The following is a 17,646-nucleotide window of genomic DNA, read 5'->3' on the forward strand; positions in this document are numbered from 1 at the left end:
CGATGGGGTTTGTGGGACTGCCCTGGTCGGTCTCTTCACAGGAGGCCCCTCTCGCCCCACCAGGCAGCAGCTCCACCGTCACACCGTGCGGTCGACCTTGCCGTGCGCCAGTCATCTCATGTATTTATACATCTCAATACTCCTCCCAGCTGGGCGATGCCAACTTCAGTGAAGGATAAAAATTCAACACAATCGTTTTTGTGTGTGTGTCTATGCACGCGTGCGGTACTTAGCGAATGATCCGAGATCATCAACTCACTACACTTGAGAACCTGGTTTGATTACAGGCGACCGTAACCAGAAAACGAACCCAGGATCTCAGTGGTGTCGGCTCAGTATCCTTAACACGGACATGATGAACCCTTTGAGAGACAGACACCCATGCCTAGGGCTGTAACCCAGCATCTCGGCAGCGTTGACTCACACGTGTCTCCAACACGGCCATTATGAACCCCCTAAGAACCCCCCGAGAGCCCCCGCTCTATAACTGCTGAACGCGGTTGAGGTAGAAATCTGCGAAGCATCTTACGCTGTCCTCGGCACAGATGGAACACGGAGTGCGGCGGCGGTCGGGACTCGTCCACTCGCTGGGCACGCCGCTGCTCTGGCCTGGCATCTCATTGGAGCCGACCAGAGACGCTGCACAGAGAACACAGTGGAGGGAGTGTGCGGAGTGGGGGCAGCCAAGGGGGGGGGGGGGGGGTGTCCAGATATCACGCACCATTCCACATTCCCATGTCAAGAAGCAGGTCATCCATATCGGCGAACAGTCTATTATATCCACGGGGCAACTACTGTTGAAGTGCCACATTTGATAAACTTTGGAGGCACCAAAGTTTATGATGATGGTGAGGACCAAATCCATCCGTGGACCAAACCCATTTGTCGTGCTGCCATCTCTTGTTGTGGTCCAGCCCTCCCTCACATCCGCATGCCTGCAACACCTGGCAAGCACTGATGGTCACCCATTTAAACACTAACCAGGCTCAAACCTGCTTAGCTGCCAGGATGGGATGAGATCAGTCGTAGGTGATGATTTGTGATTGGGACTTGAGTTCGATTTCCATCCGCGGCTTATTTCATAAATCCACCAACCAGCATTGACCAGATTGGTGAAGTATGGTAAAGGAGCCCCCGTGACTTGCACAGCATGGGGAGACCCAATCACAGCAGTGGACTGACGAAAGGACTCCAGCTGTCCATATACTCGCAGCGTGTTTACAAGATTAACACATGTATGTTCATCGTTATGCTTGTTTACACGGGAAAGCCTCGCCGTGTCCCAAGACGTTTCTCAGGAGGACCCCGTTTCCGTCCTCACCGTGGCTTGCTGCTGCCGCTGCTGCTGCCGCTGCTGCCGCCGCTGCTACTGCATCGGGAGGCAGCGGCGGCGGCGTGGGCTGCGAGGGCAGCGGAGGGGCAGCGGGCGGCTGGCTCGACGGGCTCCTCCCGCCTGCCCCCTCTGCGTTGGCGGGGCGGCCCGCCCTGCCCGCCGCCTCCTCCTGCCACCCTCCACCGACTCGGCCGCCACCGCCGTTCTCTCTGCCGGGAGTCCCCGCCGAGTCCGGCGCCGGGACGTTCGACTCGCAATCCGAGTCCGAGGAGTCGCCGCCGTCGTCGTCGCCGCCGATTGCGGCCGCCGCCGAGGTCGCGGAGGAGAAAGGACGAGCGGTCCCGGCCTCGCGGCCGGGCCGGCTCCGTGTACCGGACCCGGGCCGATCCGCTTTGTCGGCTGCGGCAGCGGCATCGGCGGCGGGGGTGGCAGGGGTGTCCGGGGCGGCTGAGTGCGAAGCGCTCGCCGGGTGCGGTGACTCGTTGATTGGCTGAGTTGCCTGGCGCGGTGCCGGGTGCGGTGATCCATCGGCCGGGTGCGGTGTGTCATTGGCCGGGTGCGGTGACCCGTTGGCCGGGTGCGGTGTCGGGTGCGGTGACCCATTAGCCGGGTGCGGTGACCCATTAGCCGGGTGCGGTGACCCATTAGCCGGGTGCGGTGCCGGGTGCGATGACCCGTTGGCTGGGTGCGGTGCCGGGTGCGGTGACCCGTTGGCCGGGTGCGGTGTGTCATTAGCCGGGTGCGGTGCCGCGTGCCGTGTGGCACGAGTCGTGGGCTCCAGCAGGGCCGGCGCCAGCATCGACGCCGGGGTCGGCGCGGGCACCCTGGCTGACGTCGCTCGCCGCGTCCCACGGACGCCGATCGCCGTCGCGACAGTGGCGGTGGCCTTGGCGGTGGTGGTAGGGTTGTTGTTGTTGCTGCTGCTGGTGGTGGTGACGGGGGCTTCACCGTCACGGCGACGCTTGACCAGCACAGACGGGTCCACGAAGCCGTCGTCCAACATCTACAAAGACAAAGATTCCCTGTGCTGTTAGCGAGTAGCACCTATGAAGGGCGGAACGATACACGAGGTAGTGGGTGGCCAGCACCACGCCTGCCTGCTCTTGTCTCCCAAGTGGTGATGTTTACACACCATACCAAGTACTCATTTCAGGCTGAGTCGGCTTAGGGGAGGCCCACGACTGGTTCAGATAATCATCACCGATGTTGGCCGTGAGCGGGATCGAAGTCAGGTCGCCGGGTTCGTCGTGCAGCGTGCTAACCGCTACACGACAACAACTACAACAACTACAACAACTACAACAACTACAACAACTACAACAACTACAACAACTACACACACACGTGCACACCAGGATGCTGCCGTGGAATTAAGTTTCAAGTTTAATGTGTTGAACAATGTGAGAACTCAAAGAGATCATTACGAGTATAATTGGCAAGTCCGTCAACAGAGGCGCCACAATGGCGAGATGTTGACTACCTCGCCTTCTATACAGGAGGCTGTGGATGCAATCCTGACCCCGACGCCTGCTGCTGTATATTTGGAGTTTGCAAGTTCTCCACGTGGTCACGTGGATTTTTCTCCAGGTCCTCCGGTTTTCCCTCCACATTTAGAATCAACATCACGCGTTTAGAGTGTTTGTCTGCGATAAATGTCCATGTGTGTGATAAGCCACTTCGTTGAACTATCATTTGTTATAGAAAGGTCGCTTGTGAAAAAGAGCGATATGGCTTCGTGGGCCTTACCTGATAAAATAACAAGTAGTTTAGTTTAGTCTTAGTCTGCCAATAAGGGGGGCAATGAGAGCCTCTGTGTGTAGTCCCAATTGAGTAATTTGCTGTGTAATGTTATAAATGGAGACGTTTAAGCGCACGATGCCGACAGTGAACGGGGTGGTGGGGGCTCCTATTCTGGGAATGACGTCGGCGGATCTTGAACGTCCAATATGTAAAGCAAGCAGCCAGCGCGCATTTTACAGTGAATACAGACATGGTATTGTGCAGGGCGGCCTCCCGGATTCAAACCAAGAGATGATGTAAAACTATCATCCGCGGGCGGTCGGGAAAAGGCAAACACGCATATAGTGTAACAATGTGTCTGCAGCAGAGGGACTAAATCGGACACGTGCATTCATCGCGTAACTACTTAATGAATTGGCTGCGCAGGTGGTGGGGTGGTGGAGGGTGTACAACACACATTTTTATTCACGTGATTTGAAACAAAAACTAAAATTTGTTCGCGAAAACCTACGCGTGCTATAATTAATAGCGGTGCTATGTATTTTTTTACGACATGACCCCCTAACTTGCGGCTATTGTTGTGATTGTTATGTTAAAATTGGTACAGCACACCTTGTTGGTTTTTAGGGTGGCGCAGTTTCCACCATTACCAGGAGGGGGCAGCCACCCCTCACGGTCAAACTCGACCGCGCGTTATATAACAAAGCATCCATCGAATACAATCCATTATTATTGTCCCTCGCGTTTCATCAAGAGAACAGGATCTGAACACAGCATTGGTGCATAATGAATGAGTGGGTTTCCCCCTCGTACGTGCAACATGTTGTCGTTTGTTTAATCAAATCAGCCAGGCGAACAATGGCCAACAGACAAAGATCCTGCCCCCCGTATCGACTTAACGGACTGTTGTGGCCAGGTGGTGTTAGCGAGCACCTATTAAAGCCGGCAGGGCACTCGAGTGAATGGGGCTGTGGCCAACACCGCGCCCGACCGCCTTTGTTTCTCCAGTGCTGATGCTTCTACGCACCACGGCAGGTGCTCATTTATCACGGCAGATTCCACTTGAGGGGAGGGCCGGGACCGGTCCAAGATATTCGTTACCGGTGTTGGTGACCGTGAGCGGGAATGCAACTCGAGTTGGGCCGGGATCGTGGCACAGTGCGCTAACCACTGCGCCACCGCTCCTCGTCCGCTCATCGAAAAAACGGCCAAAGCACCCACACGGGACCCACACAGGACCCAGACACTCCTACAAGCGAGAAAGTCACTCACGAGACAGCACAGGCAGCACAGGCAGCACACACGAGACAGCACAGGCAGCACAGGCAGCACAGGCAGCACACACGAGACAGCACAGGCAGCACACACGAGACAGCACAGGCAGCACACACGAGACAGCACAGGCAGCACACACGAGACAGCACAGGCAGCACACACGAGGCAGCACAGGCAGCACACGGCGGAGGCGACGCAGTTTCAAATGAGGCGGAATACGTGTGGACACGCACCCCGCGGGCTCGCTCCGGTCAGAACGTGACGGGAGCGATGACGTCGGGTCCCTCCCCGCCCCGCCCCCTCGTCCCCCCGGTACTCCCCCCACAGCCCCGCCCCTCGGTTCCCCCTCCGGTTCCCCTCGCCCCCCAACCCCCCCACTCGGTTCCCCGCGGCCCCCCCCCCCCCGTGGGGAACTCTGGAGGCTGAGATCCGATTAGTGACGTCACTGGCAGTGGCGGCTGTGTCCGTCAGTAATGATGATCCCCGATTAGGGCGAGGGGCTATCGCGGTGGGGGGGGGGGTAGGTGGGGGTACGTGGGGGTACGTGGGGGTACGCGTGTGCATGTGGGGGTGGGGAGCTGTGTGGGATTGTTACCGCGTGTTTGGGTACGCGAGCGAGTGTGCGAGTGTGAGTGTGTGTGCGTGAGTGTGTGAGTGTGTGTGAGTGAGTGTGTGACGAGTGTGAGTGTGTGTGAGTGTGTCTGAGTGAGTGTGTGTGAGTGTGTGTGAGTGAGTGTGTGTGAGTGTGTGTGAGTGTGTGTGAGTGTGTGTGTGCGTGAGTGTGTGTGAGTGAGTGTGTGTGAGTGAGTGTGAGTGAGTGTGTGAGTGTGTGTGAGTGAGTGTGAGTGTGTGAGTGAGTGTGAGTGAGTGTGAGTGTGTGTGAGTGTGTGTGAGTGTGTGTGTGAGTGTGTGTGAGTGTGTGTGAGTGTGTGTGTGTGTGTGTGAGTGTGTGTGAGTGTGTGTGCGAGTGTGAGTGTGTGCGAGTGTGTGTGAGTGTGTGTGCGAGTGAGTGTGCGAGTGTGTGTGAGTGTGTGTGAGTGTGTGAGTGTGAGAGTGTGTGAGTGTGTGTGAGTGTGAGAGTGTGTGTGTGTGAGTGAGTGTGAGTGAATGTGTGAGTGTGTGTGAGTGTGTGAGTGAGTGTGTGAGTGAGTGTGAGTGAGTGTGTGAGTGAGTGTGAGTGAATGTGAGTGTGTGTGCGAGTGAGTGTGCGAGTGTGTGTGAGTGTGTGTGAGTGTGAGAGTGTGTGCGTGTGTGTGAGTGTGAGTGAGTGAGTGTGTGAGTGAGTGTGTGAGTGAGTGTGAGTGAGTGTGTGAGTGTGTGAGTGAGTGTGTGTGAGTGTGTGAGTGAGTGTGTGTGAGTGTGTGAGTGAGTGTGTGTGAGTGTGTGTGCGAGTGTGAGTGAGTGTGTGAGTGTGTCAGTGAGTGTGTGTGAGTGTGAGTGAGTGTGTCAGTGAGTGTGTCAGTGAGTGAGTGTGTGTGAGTGTGTGTGAGTGAGTGTGTGAGTGTGTGTGAGTGTGTGAGTGTGTGTGAGTGTGAGTGAGTGTGAGTGTGTGTGTGAGTGTATGAGTGTGTGTGAGTGTGAGTGAGTGTGTGAGTGAATGTGTGAGTGAGTGTGAGTGAGTGTGTGAGTGTGTGAGTGTATGAGTGTGAGTGTGTGTGAGAGTGAGTGTGAGTGAGTGTATGAGTGTGTGTGAGTGTGAGTGAGTGTGTGAGTGAGTGTGTGTGAGTGTGTGAGTGTGAGTGTATGAGTGTGTGTGAGTGTGTGTGAGTGAGTGTGTGAGTGAGTGTGTGAGTGAGTGCCATCTGCTCGTCGTCTCAGTCAAGCCAGGGAAGCCTGCGTCTGTCCCGTGACCGCCTGCCAGCAGCGAGCCTTCGACAGTCTCGGAGCGCACCTAGCCTGGCACAAGCGCCGCGTAGTCACGCGACCTAGTGGCCAATGGCGGCTACTGATGAACCTGGGACGTGACAAAACACAGCAGCAGCAGCAGCAGCCTAGGTCGACGGGGCAGTTGCAAAGTGGGTGAGGAGCAGTTCCCACATCTCGGCGGTTTGCTTCTGACTCGCTCCGGTTTCACTCCGAGTCAGCGGAGCGCCGTTCTCTTCTCACCGGCAGACTCTGTGGAAGCTGCCTGGCCTTTGTACTCCAAGCTCCGGGTCTTCTCGCCCACATTCATTCATGCCCTCCGTGCCCTCCGTGCCCTACGCTCGTGGAGCGTGGGGCCCCATAGACAGAACATCTACACACTCAGGTTGGCCTGCCGACCCATCCTGGTTCAACGAGGCTGCGTTGTGTGAGGGGCTCATGTGTCCCATCGGGAGCTCCTCGCGGCCAACATCGGTGACAAATATCTGAACCGGTCCTACGTCTCCCCCTAGGTTAACTCAACATAAAATGCATTCCATGGCACGTAATCATCGGCATTGGGGAGACAAAGGTGGCTGGGCGTGATGCCGACCACCCACCCCCTCATGCGCCGTGCCGGCCTGCATAGGTGCTCGCTAACAGCACTTCCCCCAACAGTGTTGAGGCTACACGGGGGATCTCTGTCTTTGTTTGCGTGAGAGTGTGCACGTGCGTGCGCGAGAACATTGGCACTGGGGAGACAAAGGCAGTCGAGGGTGGTTGCTGGTCACACCACCCACTCCATGTCCTACTTTTAAACCTACAGTAGTATACAATGCCCTATTGGTACTATAACAACCACTCCTGGATTAGTTAATCGATATCAGACCGCCTGCCGCGTGCGCGCACGTGTGGGCTGGGGAGAGCGGTGGCGCTGTGGTGAGCAAAACCGCGCTACGAATACCGGCGATGTGAACTCTGAACCGATGTGCTGGCCTCCCGTACATTGACTCAGCCTTAAAAGAGTACCTGGTGAAGTGTCTAAAAGTCAGCACCTTTGGGATACAATGCGGTCGAGGTTCTGGGTATGCCAATTCCTCGTGTTGCGCCCCGATTGCCTTCATAGGTGCTTGCTAACAGCACTTGCACACATAGTCTGCCTAGACCAGATGGGAGGGGGGGTTGTCTGTCTATGCGTGAGGCCTCCCCTAGGTCGACTCAGCCTCAAATGAGTACCTATTGTGGTAGGTAAATATCGCCACTCAGGATACAAAGGCGGCCAGGCATGGAGCTGGCCAACGCACCCCCTTGTGTGCCGTGCCGGCCTTCATAGGTGCTACTCGCTATACGCACTTGACCCAACAGCCTATGAAAGCTACACGGGGATCTTTGTATGCGTGTGCGTTAATGAGTGATCATCAGTGTGCGTGCGAGTGCCTGCGCGTGTGTGTTCATGTGTGAGTGGTGGTGCAGTGGTTATCGCAGTGGTTAGCGGTCGCGAAGTGGTCAGCGCCATGCGCTACGAACCCTGTAAACCCGAGTTCAATCCTCTTCACAGCCTCCATCAGTGACGAATACGTGAAACCGGGCCTCCCCCCCCCCCCCATGTTGGTGCGATGCGTAAAGACGCTACGAGGGAGACAAAGGCGGCAGTAGATTAGGCGTGGTGCAAACCACACCACCATGGGTCGTGCGGATTGTGTTGACCTTCATCGTTCGCTAATCGCTAGCGGCACTTGCCCAAACAAACTGTGTAAGCTACACGGGCGATCTTTGTCTGTGTACTTGAGTGTGCGTGTGTGTGCGTGTAGGGGAGCGGTAGTGTCCATGTTAGTTCGCTGCGCTACGAAACCAGCGATCCGAGTTCGATTCCCGCTCACGATCATCTGAACCGGTCCTGGGCATCCCCTCGGTCGACTCAGCCTCAAATGAGTACCTGCTGCAATGTGTAAACATCGCCACTAGGGAGACAAAGGCGGTCGGGCCTGGTCCTGAGCACCCACATCCCCGGCGTGTGCCGTGCCGGCCTTCATAGGTGCTCGCTAACAGCACTTGCCTCAACAGTCTGTTAAGGCTACACGGGGGATGTTTGTCTTTGTGTGTACGCGCGTGTGCGCGTGTGTCCGTGAATGTCCTTGTGAATGCGCGTGCGTCGTGGCGTCTGTGCGTGACGGTGCCTCTGTGTGTCCGTGTGTGAGCGTGTGTGTGCGTGTGTGTGTGTGTCCGTGTGTGAGCGTATGTGTGTGTGTGTCCGTGTGTGTGCGTGTGTGTCCGTGTGTGAGCGTGTGTGAGCGTGTGTGTGTACGTGTCTCTGTGTGCGTGTCTCTGTGTGTACGTGTGTGTACACGCGTGCGTGTGTGTACGTGTTTGCGTGCGCGTGTGCGCGTGTGTGTGTGCGTGTGTGAGCGCATGCTCGTGTCTGTGTGCGTGCCTTTGTGTGTGCGTGTCTCTGTGTGTGTGTGTCTCTGTGTGTGCGTGTGTGTGCGTGTGTGCGTGTGTGTTCGTGTCTCTGTGTGTGCGTGTCTCTGTGTGTGTATGTGTGCGTCGTGTATTGCTATACGTGTTCGCGTGTTCGCCAATGTGTGTGTGTATGTACGTGCCCTACGGGGAGCGGTGGTGCAGCGGTTAGCACACTTTCGCTAATAAACAGGCCACTCGAGTTCAATTCGCTGCTCACGACCAGTAACCGTGGTGGCGAATATCTCAACCGGCCCTGGGCCTCCCCTATGTCGACTCAGCCTTAAATGAGCACCTGGTGTGGTGTGTATACATCGGCACCGGGGAGGCAAAGGCGGCCGGGCGTGGTGTTTTCCAGTCACCCCCTCGTGTGCCGTGGCGGCCTTCACAGGTGCTGCTCGCTTACAGCACTTGCCCCCCACAGTCTGTTCAGGCTACACGGGGGATCTTTGTCTCTGCGTGTGCGCGCGCGTCTGTGTCCGTGATCTCAATTATCAATGCGAACGCGCGTGCACGTGCGCGGTTCTTTGTGTTCGAGCGCCTGTGGGTTCGTGCGTGTGTGTTGCGTGTGTGTGTGTGCGTGCGTGTGTGCGTGTGTGAACGTGTGTGTATGTGCGTGTGTGTGTGAGTGAGTGTGTGTGTGAGTGAGTGTATGAGCGTGTGTGGGTGTGCGCGTGTATGTGTGTGTATGTGCGTGTGTGTGTGCGTGTGTGTGTGCGCCTGTGGGAGCGGTGGTGTAGCGGTGAGCGCGCTGCGCTACAAACCCGGCGACCCGGGTTCGATTCCCGCTCACGGCCAACACCAGTGACGATTGTCTGAACGGAGGCCTCCCCTAGGCCGACTCAGCCTTTAATAAATACCCGGTGCGATGTGTAAACATCGCCACTAGGAAGACAAAGGCAGCCATGCGTGGTGTTTTACAGCCATCCTCCTTGTGCGCTGTGCCCGACCTTCATAGGTGCTCGCTAACGGCACTTGCCCCAACAATCTGTCTCAAACTATATGGGGGATCTTTGTCTTTGTGTGTGTGCGTCTGCGCACAAGGGCGTTTATGCGCGCGTGCAATGCGCGTGTGAGCGCGCGCGTGATCGCCTCTTGGTCGTGTGTGTGTGTCTGTGTGTCTATGTGTGTGTGTGTCTGTGTGTCTGTGTGTGTCTGTGTGTGTCTGTGTGTGCACTATGTGTGTGTGTCTGTCTATGTGTGTGTCTATGTGTGCGCATGTTTGTGTGTGTGTGTCTGTGTATGTGTGTCTATGTGTGTGTGTGTGTCTATGTGTGTGCCCTGTGTGTGTCTGTGTCTATGTGTGTGTCTGTGTGTGTCTGTGTGTGTGTGTGTCTATGTGTGTGTGTGTCTATGTGTGTGTGTGTCTATGTGTGTGTGTGTCTATGTGTGTGTGTGTGTCTGTGTCTATGTGTGTGTCTATGTGTGTGTGTGTCTATGTGTGTGCTCTTTGTTGGGAGCGGTAGTGTAGCGCACTGCGCTAACCAATTCCCGCTCATCACCACCAGTGACGATTATCTGAACCGGTCCTGGGCTTCCCCTAGGTCGACTCAGCCTCAAATAAGTACGTGGTGCGGTGTGTAAACATCGCCACTGGGGAGATAAAGGCGGCCGGGCCTGGTCCTGGGTACCCACACCCCTCTGCGTGTGCCGTGCCGACCTTCATAGGTACTCGCTAACAGCACTTGCCTCAACAGTCTGTTAAGTCTCTAAGGGGGATCTTTGTCTTCGTGTTTTTGTATAGACGCGTGTTGGTACGTGTGCCCTGTGTGTGTGTTTATGTGTGTGTCTATGTGTGTGTGTGCCCTGTGTGTGTGCCCTGTGTGTGTGTGCCCGCCTGGTCTGGATTTGTGCGTGCCAAACTGTGCGTGTATTTGTTTTGCTGTGTGTGTGTCTGTGTGTGTGCCCTGTGTGTGTCTGTGTGTGTGTGTCTGTGTGTGGGGGGGAGCGGTAATGTAGCGGTTAGCGCGCTGTGCTATGAACCCGGCGACACCAGTGACGATTATCTGAACCGGTCCCGGGCCTCCCCTAGGTCGACTCAGCCTTAAATGAGTACCTGGTGCGGTGTGTAAACATCGCCACTGGGGAGACAATGGCGGTCGGGCGTGGTGCTGGCCACCCACCCCCTCGTTCGTGTACCGTTCCGGCCTTCATAGGTGCTCGCTAACAGCACTTGCCCCTACAGTCTGTTAAGGCTATACGGGGGATCTTTGTCTTTATCTTTGTGCCCTGTGTGTGTGTGTCTGTGTGTGTGCCCTGTGTGTCTGTGTGTGTGTCGATGTGTGCGAGCCTGTGTCTTTGTCACCCATCATTCCCCGTGTGCCGTGTCGGCCTTCATAGGTACTGCCTAACGCCACTGCCCCACAAGTCTAAGGGGATCTTTGCCCTGTGTGTGTAGCTGTGTGTAGCTGTGTAACTGTGTCTGTGTGTAACTGTGAATGTGTGTAACTGTGAATGTGTGTAACTGTGAATGTGTGCACCCTCCTCAGTGTTGTGGTGTTTTTCCACCACCCCATCATGTGCCGCGTGCCGAACAAAATAGGTGCTCGCGAACAGCACTTGTCCCAACAGTCGGTTAGAGGCTATGTGGGGGATCTTTGTCTTTGCGTTGTTGAAGAGACGCGCGTCGTCATCGGTGCAATGCGCGCTTGCCACCGGCGCATCTCAAATCCGCGTGCGCACACACACGTGCACACACACACGTACACACACGTGTGTGTGTACACGTGTGTGTGTGTGCACGTGTGTATGTACACACGCGCGTGTGTACGTGTACACGTGCGTGTGCAAACGTGTGTGTGTACGTGTGTGTGTGCACGTGCGTGTGTGTGTACACACACAAAACAACACATTCGTCAATAACTCTCTGGATGCGTACGTCCTGTCTCTGGTACCCGCGTGTACCCACCCCTGCCGGAGTGATTGTCCACCCACCTCGCGTGTGAACGCGCGCAGAGGCCGTGGTGTCTCCGAGCGCGTGTCTGAAACTGTGTGCGCGTGTCTTTGGGGAGCGGTGGTGTCGTGGTTAGCGCACTGCGCTACGAACCCAGGTCACCCGAGTTCGATTCTTGCTCACGTGCCAACACCAGTGACGTTATATCTAAACCGGTCGTGGGCCTCCCCTAGGTCGACTCCGCCTGAAACGAGTCGTGTACCTGGTGCGGTGTGTCGTGAACATCGCCACCAGAGAGATAAAGGCGCGGGGCGTGGGTGCTGAACACCCGCGCCGGCCTCCATAGGCGCCACTCGCTAACAGCACTTGCCCCAAACGTCAGTTAAGGTTATACGGGGGACCTTTGTCTTTGTGCGTGTGTCTGTGTAACTGTAACCCGACGCCTCCCGCGCATAGCGGACCCCCCCCCACCCATCAGCCCCCCGCCCCCATAAGCCCCCCGCCCCCCTCTCCCAGAGCCATGCACAGGCGTGGACACAAACACAGACGGCGATAGACAGCGACGAGAAGACCAGCCCCTGGTTACCCCCAGCGCGTGAGAGACATTTACACAACGAGACCCCAGACACAACGAGACCCCAAACACAACGAGACCCCAGACACAACGAGACCCCAGACACAACGAGACCCCAGACACAACGAGACCCCAGACACAACGAGACCCCAAACACAACGAGACCCCAAACACAACGAGACCCCAAACACAACGAGACCCCAGACACAATGAGACCCCAGACACAACGAGACCCCAGACACAACGAGACCCCAAACACAACGAGACCCCAAACACAACGAGACCCCAAACACAACGAGACCCCAGACACAACGAGACCCCAGACACAACGAGACCCCAGACACAACGAGACCCCAGACACAACGAGACCCCAAACACAACGAGACCCCAGACACAACGAGACCCCAAACACAACGAGACCCCAGACACAACGAGACCCCAGACACAACGAGACCCCAAACACAACGAGACCCCAGACACAACGAGACCCCAGATACAATGAGACCCCAAACACAACGAGACCCCAGACACAACGAGACCCCAAACACAACGAGACCCCAAACACAACGAGACCCCAGACACAACGAGACCCCAGACACAACGAGACCCCAGACACAACGAGACCCCAAACACAACGAGACCCCAGACACAACGAGACCCCAAAAACAACGAGACCCCAAACACAACGAGACCCCAAACACAACGAGACCCCAAACACAACGAGACCCCAAACACAACGAGACCCCAAACACAACGAGACCCCAGACACAACGAGACCCCAAACACAACGAGACCCCAAACACAACGAGACCCCAAACACAACGAGACCCCAAACACAACGAGACCCCAGACACAACGAGACCCCAAACACAACGAGACCCCAGACACAACGAGACCCCAGATACAATGAGACCCCAAACACAACGAGACCCCAGACACAACGAGACCCCAGACACAACGAGACCCCAAACACAACGAGACCCCAAACACAACGAGACCCCAGACACAACGAGACCCCAGACACAACGAGACCCCAGACACAACGAGACCCCAGACACAACGAGACCCCAAACACAACGAGACCCCAAACACAGACCCAAGAAGACTCTACTCAGACCCAGACACAACGAGACCCAAGACCCAGTCCCGAATCCGTCCCGTCCATTCCCGCCTTCGCAAAACGCGAATGGTCGGAACCGCGTTAATGTTACCAATAATATCACTATCATCACCACCATCATAATTACCATAATCAACATCGATAATGTAACATCAATACAGGACCATAAAATCCATCACCACCATCATCGGATCCCACAAACCCCGCACCACCCCATCAACATCACTGCCATCACATAAACCACCACACAATCTCAACCAGCAACACCAATTAGTGCCCATCATCCGCAGCTCTTATCACGATCATCCACGTCACAATCGTGATGTGTGCTGGAGGAATCCGATTAGCTATAAAGCTCTTTTTCAGATGTCCGCACCACAACACCGCGATGACGAACATCAGCCTGATCACGAACACCGCCACCATCAACACACAAGACGAACTGTTAGAGAAAGTGCTGTGAGCGAGCCCCGATGAAGGTCAAGGTACACGGAGGGGTGGGTGGCCAGCACCACGCCCGGCCGCCTTTGTCTCCCTAGTAGCGATGTTTAAGACATCGCCCCAGGTACTCGTTTGGGACCGAGTCGACTTCTGTTGGCCGTGAGCGAGATTCGAACTCGGGTGGCCCCCGGGTGCGCTACCCGCTGCGCTACCCACACCAACACAACTTCCATTAACCCAACGCCACTTGCACCACCACCACCCCCACCACCACCCTCACCACCACCCCCACCACCACCACCCTCACCACCACCACCCCCACCACCACCCTCACCACCACCCCCACCACCACCACCACCCTCACCACCAGCCCCACCACCACCACCCTCACCACCACCACCACCCCCACCACCACCACCCCACCACCACCACCCTCACCACCACCACCCTCACCACCACCACCACCCCCACCACCACCACCCTCACCACCACCAGCCCCACCACCACCACCCTCACCACCACCCTCACCACCACCACCCCCACCACCACCACCCTCACCACCACCCCCACCACCACCACCCTCACCACCACCCCCACCACCCTCACCACCACCACCACCACCCCCACCACCACCACCCTCACCACCACCCTCACCACCACCACCACCACCCCCCACCACCACCACCCTCACCACCACCCCCACCACCACCACCCTCACCACCACCACCACCACCCCCACCACCACCACCCTCACCACCACCCTCACCACCACCACCACCCCCACCACCACCACCCTCACCACCACCCCCACCACCACCACCCTCACCACCACCACCACCACCCCCACCACCACCACCCTCCTCACCTTTTTCTTGAGGTTCCTTCTCGCCGCCACTCTCCCCAAGCTGACCCCGCCACTCTCCTCCACGCCACCGCCGTACTGAGCCCCGCCGCGCTCCCGTGGAGTGGGGGAGCTGCGCACTTTGGCCGCGGGGTTGCGGGCAGCGCGGGCCGAAGGGAGTCGAGGCGAGGTCTCGAGTTTCACTTGGGGCGGTGATGTTGTTGACGCTGTTGTTGACCCTGTTGACGTTGTTGACGATGTTGTCAAAGTTGTTATCGATGATGCGGCAATATCACGAATGGGCTTCGACCGCCCTCTCCTGCACCCGGCAGCTTCACCACCACCACCACCTCCCATCGTGGAACCATCATCACCAATGCCACCGGGACCATCACCACCATCATGATGATCATCATCAACATCATCATCATCAGACTTAGCTGGAGTAGAATCATCCCCACCATCTTCAACAGCAGCAGCATCCGCCGGAACCACCTTTCCATCACCTCCAGCATCTTCATTATCTCCAGGGCCACCTCCACCATCACCTCCCCCTCCACCACCACCACCCTCATTATCACAACCACCGTCATCCTCCTGCTCCTCCTCTTCACCGACACCACCACCACCGCCGCCGTCGTCGTCGTTTTCCTTCTCGACGGGTGAGGACGACGGAGGGAGCACCATGCCGTGAGTGCGGCCGCGGCGACACTTGGCCGCGTTCCTGTAGCTGTGCGAGCCCTTGTAGGAGACTTTGACCACCAGCGACGAGGCGACGAGACGCTCGAGCGCGACCTGCGTGATGCTGGCGCACGCGCCGTGACGGCGCTCCACCATGCGGCAGATGCGCTCGCGGTCCGGGCGCGCCTTGCGGGAGCGCAGCGAGTCGATGGAGTCCAAGATCCACTCCTTGTAGCGAGACTCGGACATCGCGGCGGGGGTGGTGGCGGTGGTGGGGGTGGAGAGGGTGGTGATGGTGGTGGGGGTGGTGGTGGAGATGGTGGAGGTGGTGGTGGCGCTGTTAATGGCTGTGGTTGAGGTGGCTGCCTCGGGCCGGTGCCCAATGGAGGCGACGGTCGAGTGGTGGTTGTTTGAGGAGTCGCCGCTCCTCCTCAGCTGCCTCCGTCTGCTCTCCCCCGAGACAATGACGACCGATAGCGCCTCTTACAATATACTCTCCCCACTCCCCCCTACCGCTCGCACTCTCCCGAGACAACCTCCCGACTCGACAGAGTCCACACACACTCGCACAATCCACTGCCGACCTCCTCCTCCTCGTGCGCTCTCTCTCTCTCTCCCCTCTCGCTCCGCATACAACGCCTCCTCCTCCCTGTGCACTCCCGCCCCGACCCCCTCTCCACACCCCCCGCCGTGCCTCGCTCTCTCTGCTGGACGCGCACCCTCCCCTCCCTCCCTCGGCGCAGGCCTTTACACTCCCCCCGCACACATCCACCACCCCAATACCTCTCCCCCAATACCTCTCCCCCAATACCTCTGCCCCAATACCTCTCTCCCTGTGATCTCCCCCCTCCCCTGTCTCTCTCCGCCTCTGGGCGGTACACGCGCACTCAGCCCTACAGTGTGCGCACACGCGCGCGCGTTAACACAGACACGCGCGTTAACACAGACACACAGACATGCGCGTTAACACAGACACGCGCGTTAACACAGACACACAGACACGCGCGTTAACACAGACACGCGCGTTAACACAGACACGCAGACACGCGCGTTAACACAGACACGCGCGTGTACACAGACACACGCGCGTTAACACAGACACGCGCGTGTACACAGACACGCGCGTTAACAGACACACAAGCAGCACCTGCTTGTGTGTGTACACGTGTGTCTAGTGCGTGTTACACGTGTTACACGTGTACACCGCCTACACCCTACCCTGCGTGTATTTGATGAGATGCGCCTGTGTTAATGAGTATATGCGTGTGCGTCTATCCGTATGCATATCTATGTGAATATTCACACACACACGCGTGTGTCAATGTGTATTCGTCTGCCGGTCATGTGTACGTATCAGCGTGTATCCGAGCGTGATACGTGCACAGTAAGTGCGTCTTTGTGTGTGCGTGTCGGTGTCGATCTCCGTTGTATCTACGTGCGTAGCTGTGTGTACGTGCGTATCGGAGTCTAACAGCGTGTGTACGCGCGTGTGTGTGTGTATGTGGTGTGTGTGTGGGGTTAGTGTGTGTGTGGTGTGTGTGTGTGTGTGGTGTGTGTACGCGCGTGTGTGTGTGTACGTGGTGTGTGTGTGGGGTTAGTGTGTGTGTGGTGTGTGTGTGTGTGTGGTGTGTGTACGCGCGTGTGTGTGTGTACGTGGTGTGTGTGTGGGGTTAGTGTGTGTGTGGTGTGTGGTGTACGTGGTGTGTGTATGTGGTGTGTGGTACGTGGTGTGTGTGTGTATGTGGTGTGTGTACGTGGTGTGTGTGTGTGTACGTGGTGTGTATGTGGGGTTAGTGTGTGTGTGTATGTGGTGTGTGGTACGTGGTGTGTGTGTGTGTGGTGTGTGTACGTGGTGTGTGGTACGTGGTGTGTGTGTGGGGTTAGTGTGTGTGTGTACGTGGTGTGTGGTACGTGGTGTGTGGTACGTGGTGTGTGTGTGTATGTGGTGTGTGTACGTGGTGTGTGGGGTTAGTGTGTACGTGGTGTGTGTGTGGTACGTGGTGTGTGTGTGTGGTACGTGGTGTGTGTGTGGTACGTGTGTGTGGTGTGTGTGTGTGGTACGTGGTGTGTGTGTGGTGTGTGTGTGTGGTGTGCGTGGTGTGTGCGTGGTGTGTGTGTGTGGTGTGTGTGTGTGGTACGTGGTGTGTGTGTGTGGTACGTGGTGTGTGTGTGTGGTACGTGGTGTGTGGTACGTGGTGTGTGTGTGTGAGAGTGTATGTGAGTGTGTGTGTACGTGGTGTCGTGGTTGCGAGTCGCGTCTCCCAGCTCTCCCTACGCGTGACGCGCCTCCATCAAGACGCGCGTCTCCCGCAGCCGCCGCTGGCGCGCACGCGTCTTTGTCTCCCTCCGCCTCGCTGGTGGGACCCGTCTCACCCAGCGCCCATCTCTCTCTGCGTTCCTGTGCGAGGCTGCGTATCCGTGTGTGTGTATATCTGTGTGTGTATCTGTG

General features: G+C 57.2%; 1 protein-coding gene across 2 annotated transcripts in view; it reads right to left on the bottom strand.

Annotated features, from left to right (window-relative positions):
• The window catches only part of LOC144947708 (uncharacterized), a 31,356-nt gene that overhangs the window by 12,452 nt on the left and 1,258 nt on the right, over positions 1-17,646 (bottom strand). The window contains exons 1-4 of one of the 2 annotated variants that reach the window (XM_078877013.1): positions 17,473-17,635; positions 14,541-15,642; positions 1,322-2,336; positions 530-639 (exon numbers count right to left, since the gene is read on the bottom strand). In XM_078877013.1, the coding sequence (XP_078733139.1) occupies positions 530-639; positions 1,322-2,336; positions 14,541-15,642; positions 17,473-17,489 (2,244 nt within the window). In that variant the 5' untranslated portion in view covers positions 17,490-17,635. Of the gene's footprint in view, positions 1-529; positions 640-1,321; positions 2,337-14,540; positions 15,643-17,472; positions 17,636-17,646 lie in introns of those variants that run through there. The other variant, XM_078877014.1, reaches the window with a different exon arrangement.

This window comes from Lampetra fluviatilis, chromosome 46 (genome assembly GCF_964198595.1).
Source record: "Lampetra fluviatilis chromosome 46, kcLamFluv1.1, whole genome shotgun sequence".
In the NCBI taxonomy this organism is placed as follows: Eukaryota; Metazoa; Chordata; class Hyperoartia; order Petromyzontiformes; family Petromyzontidae; genus Lampetra; species Lampetra fluviatilis.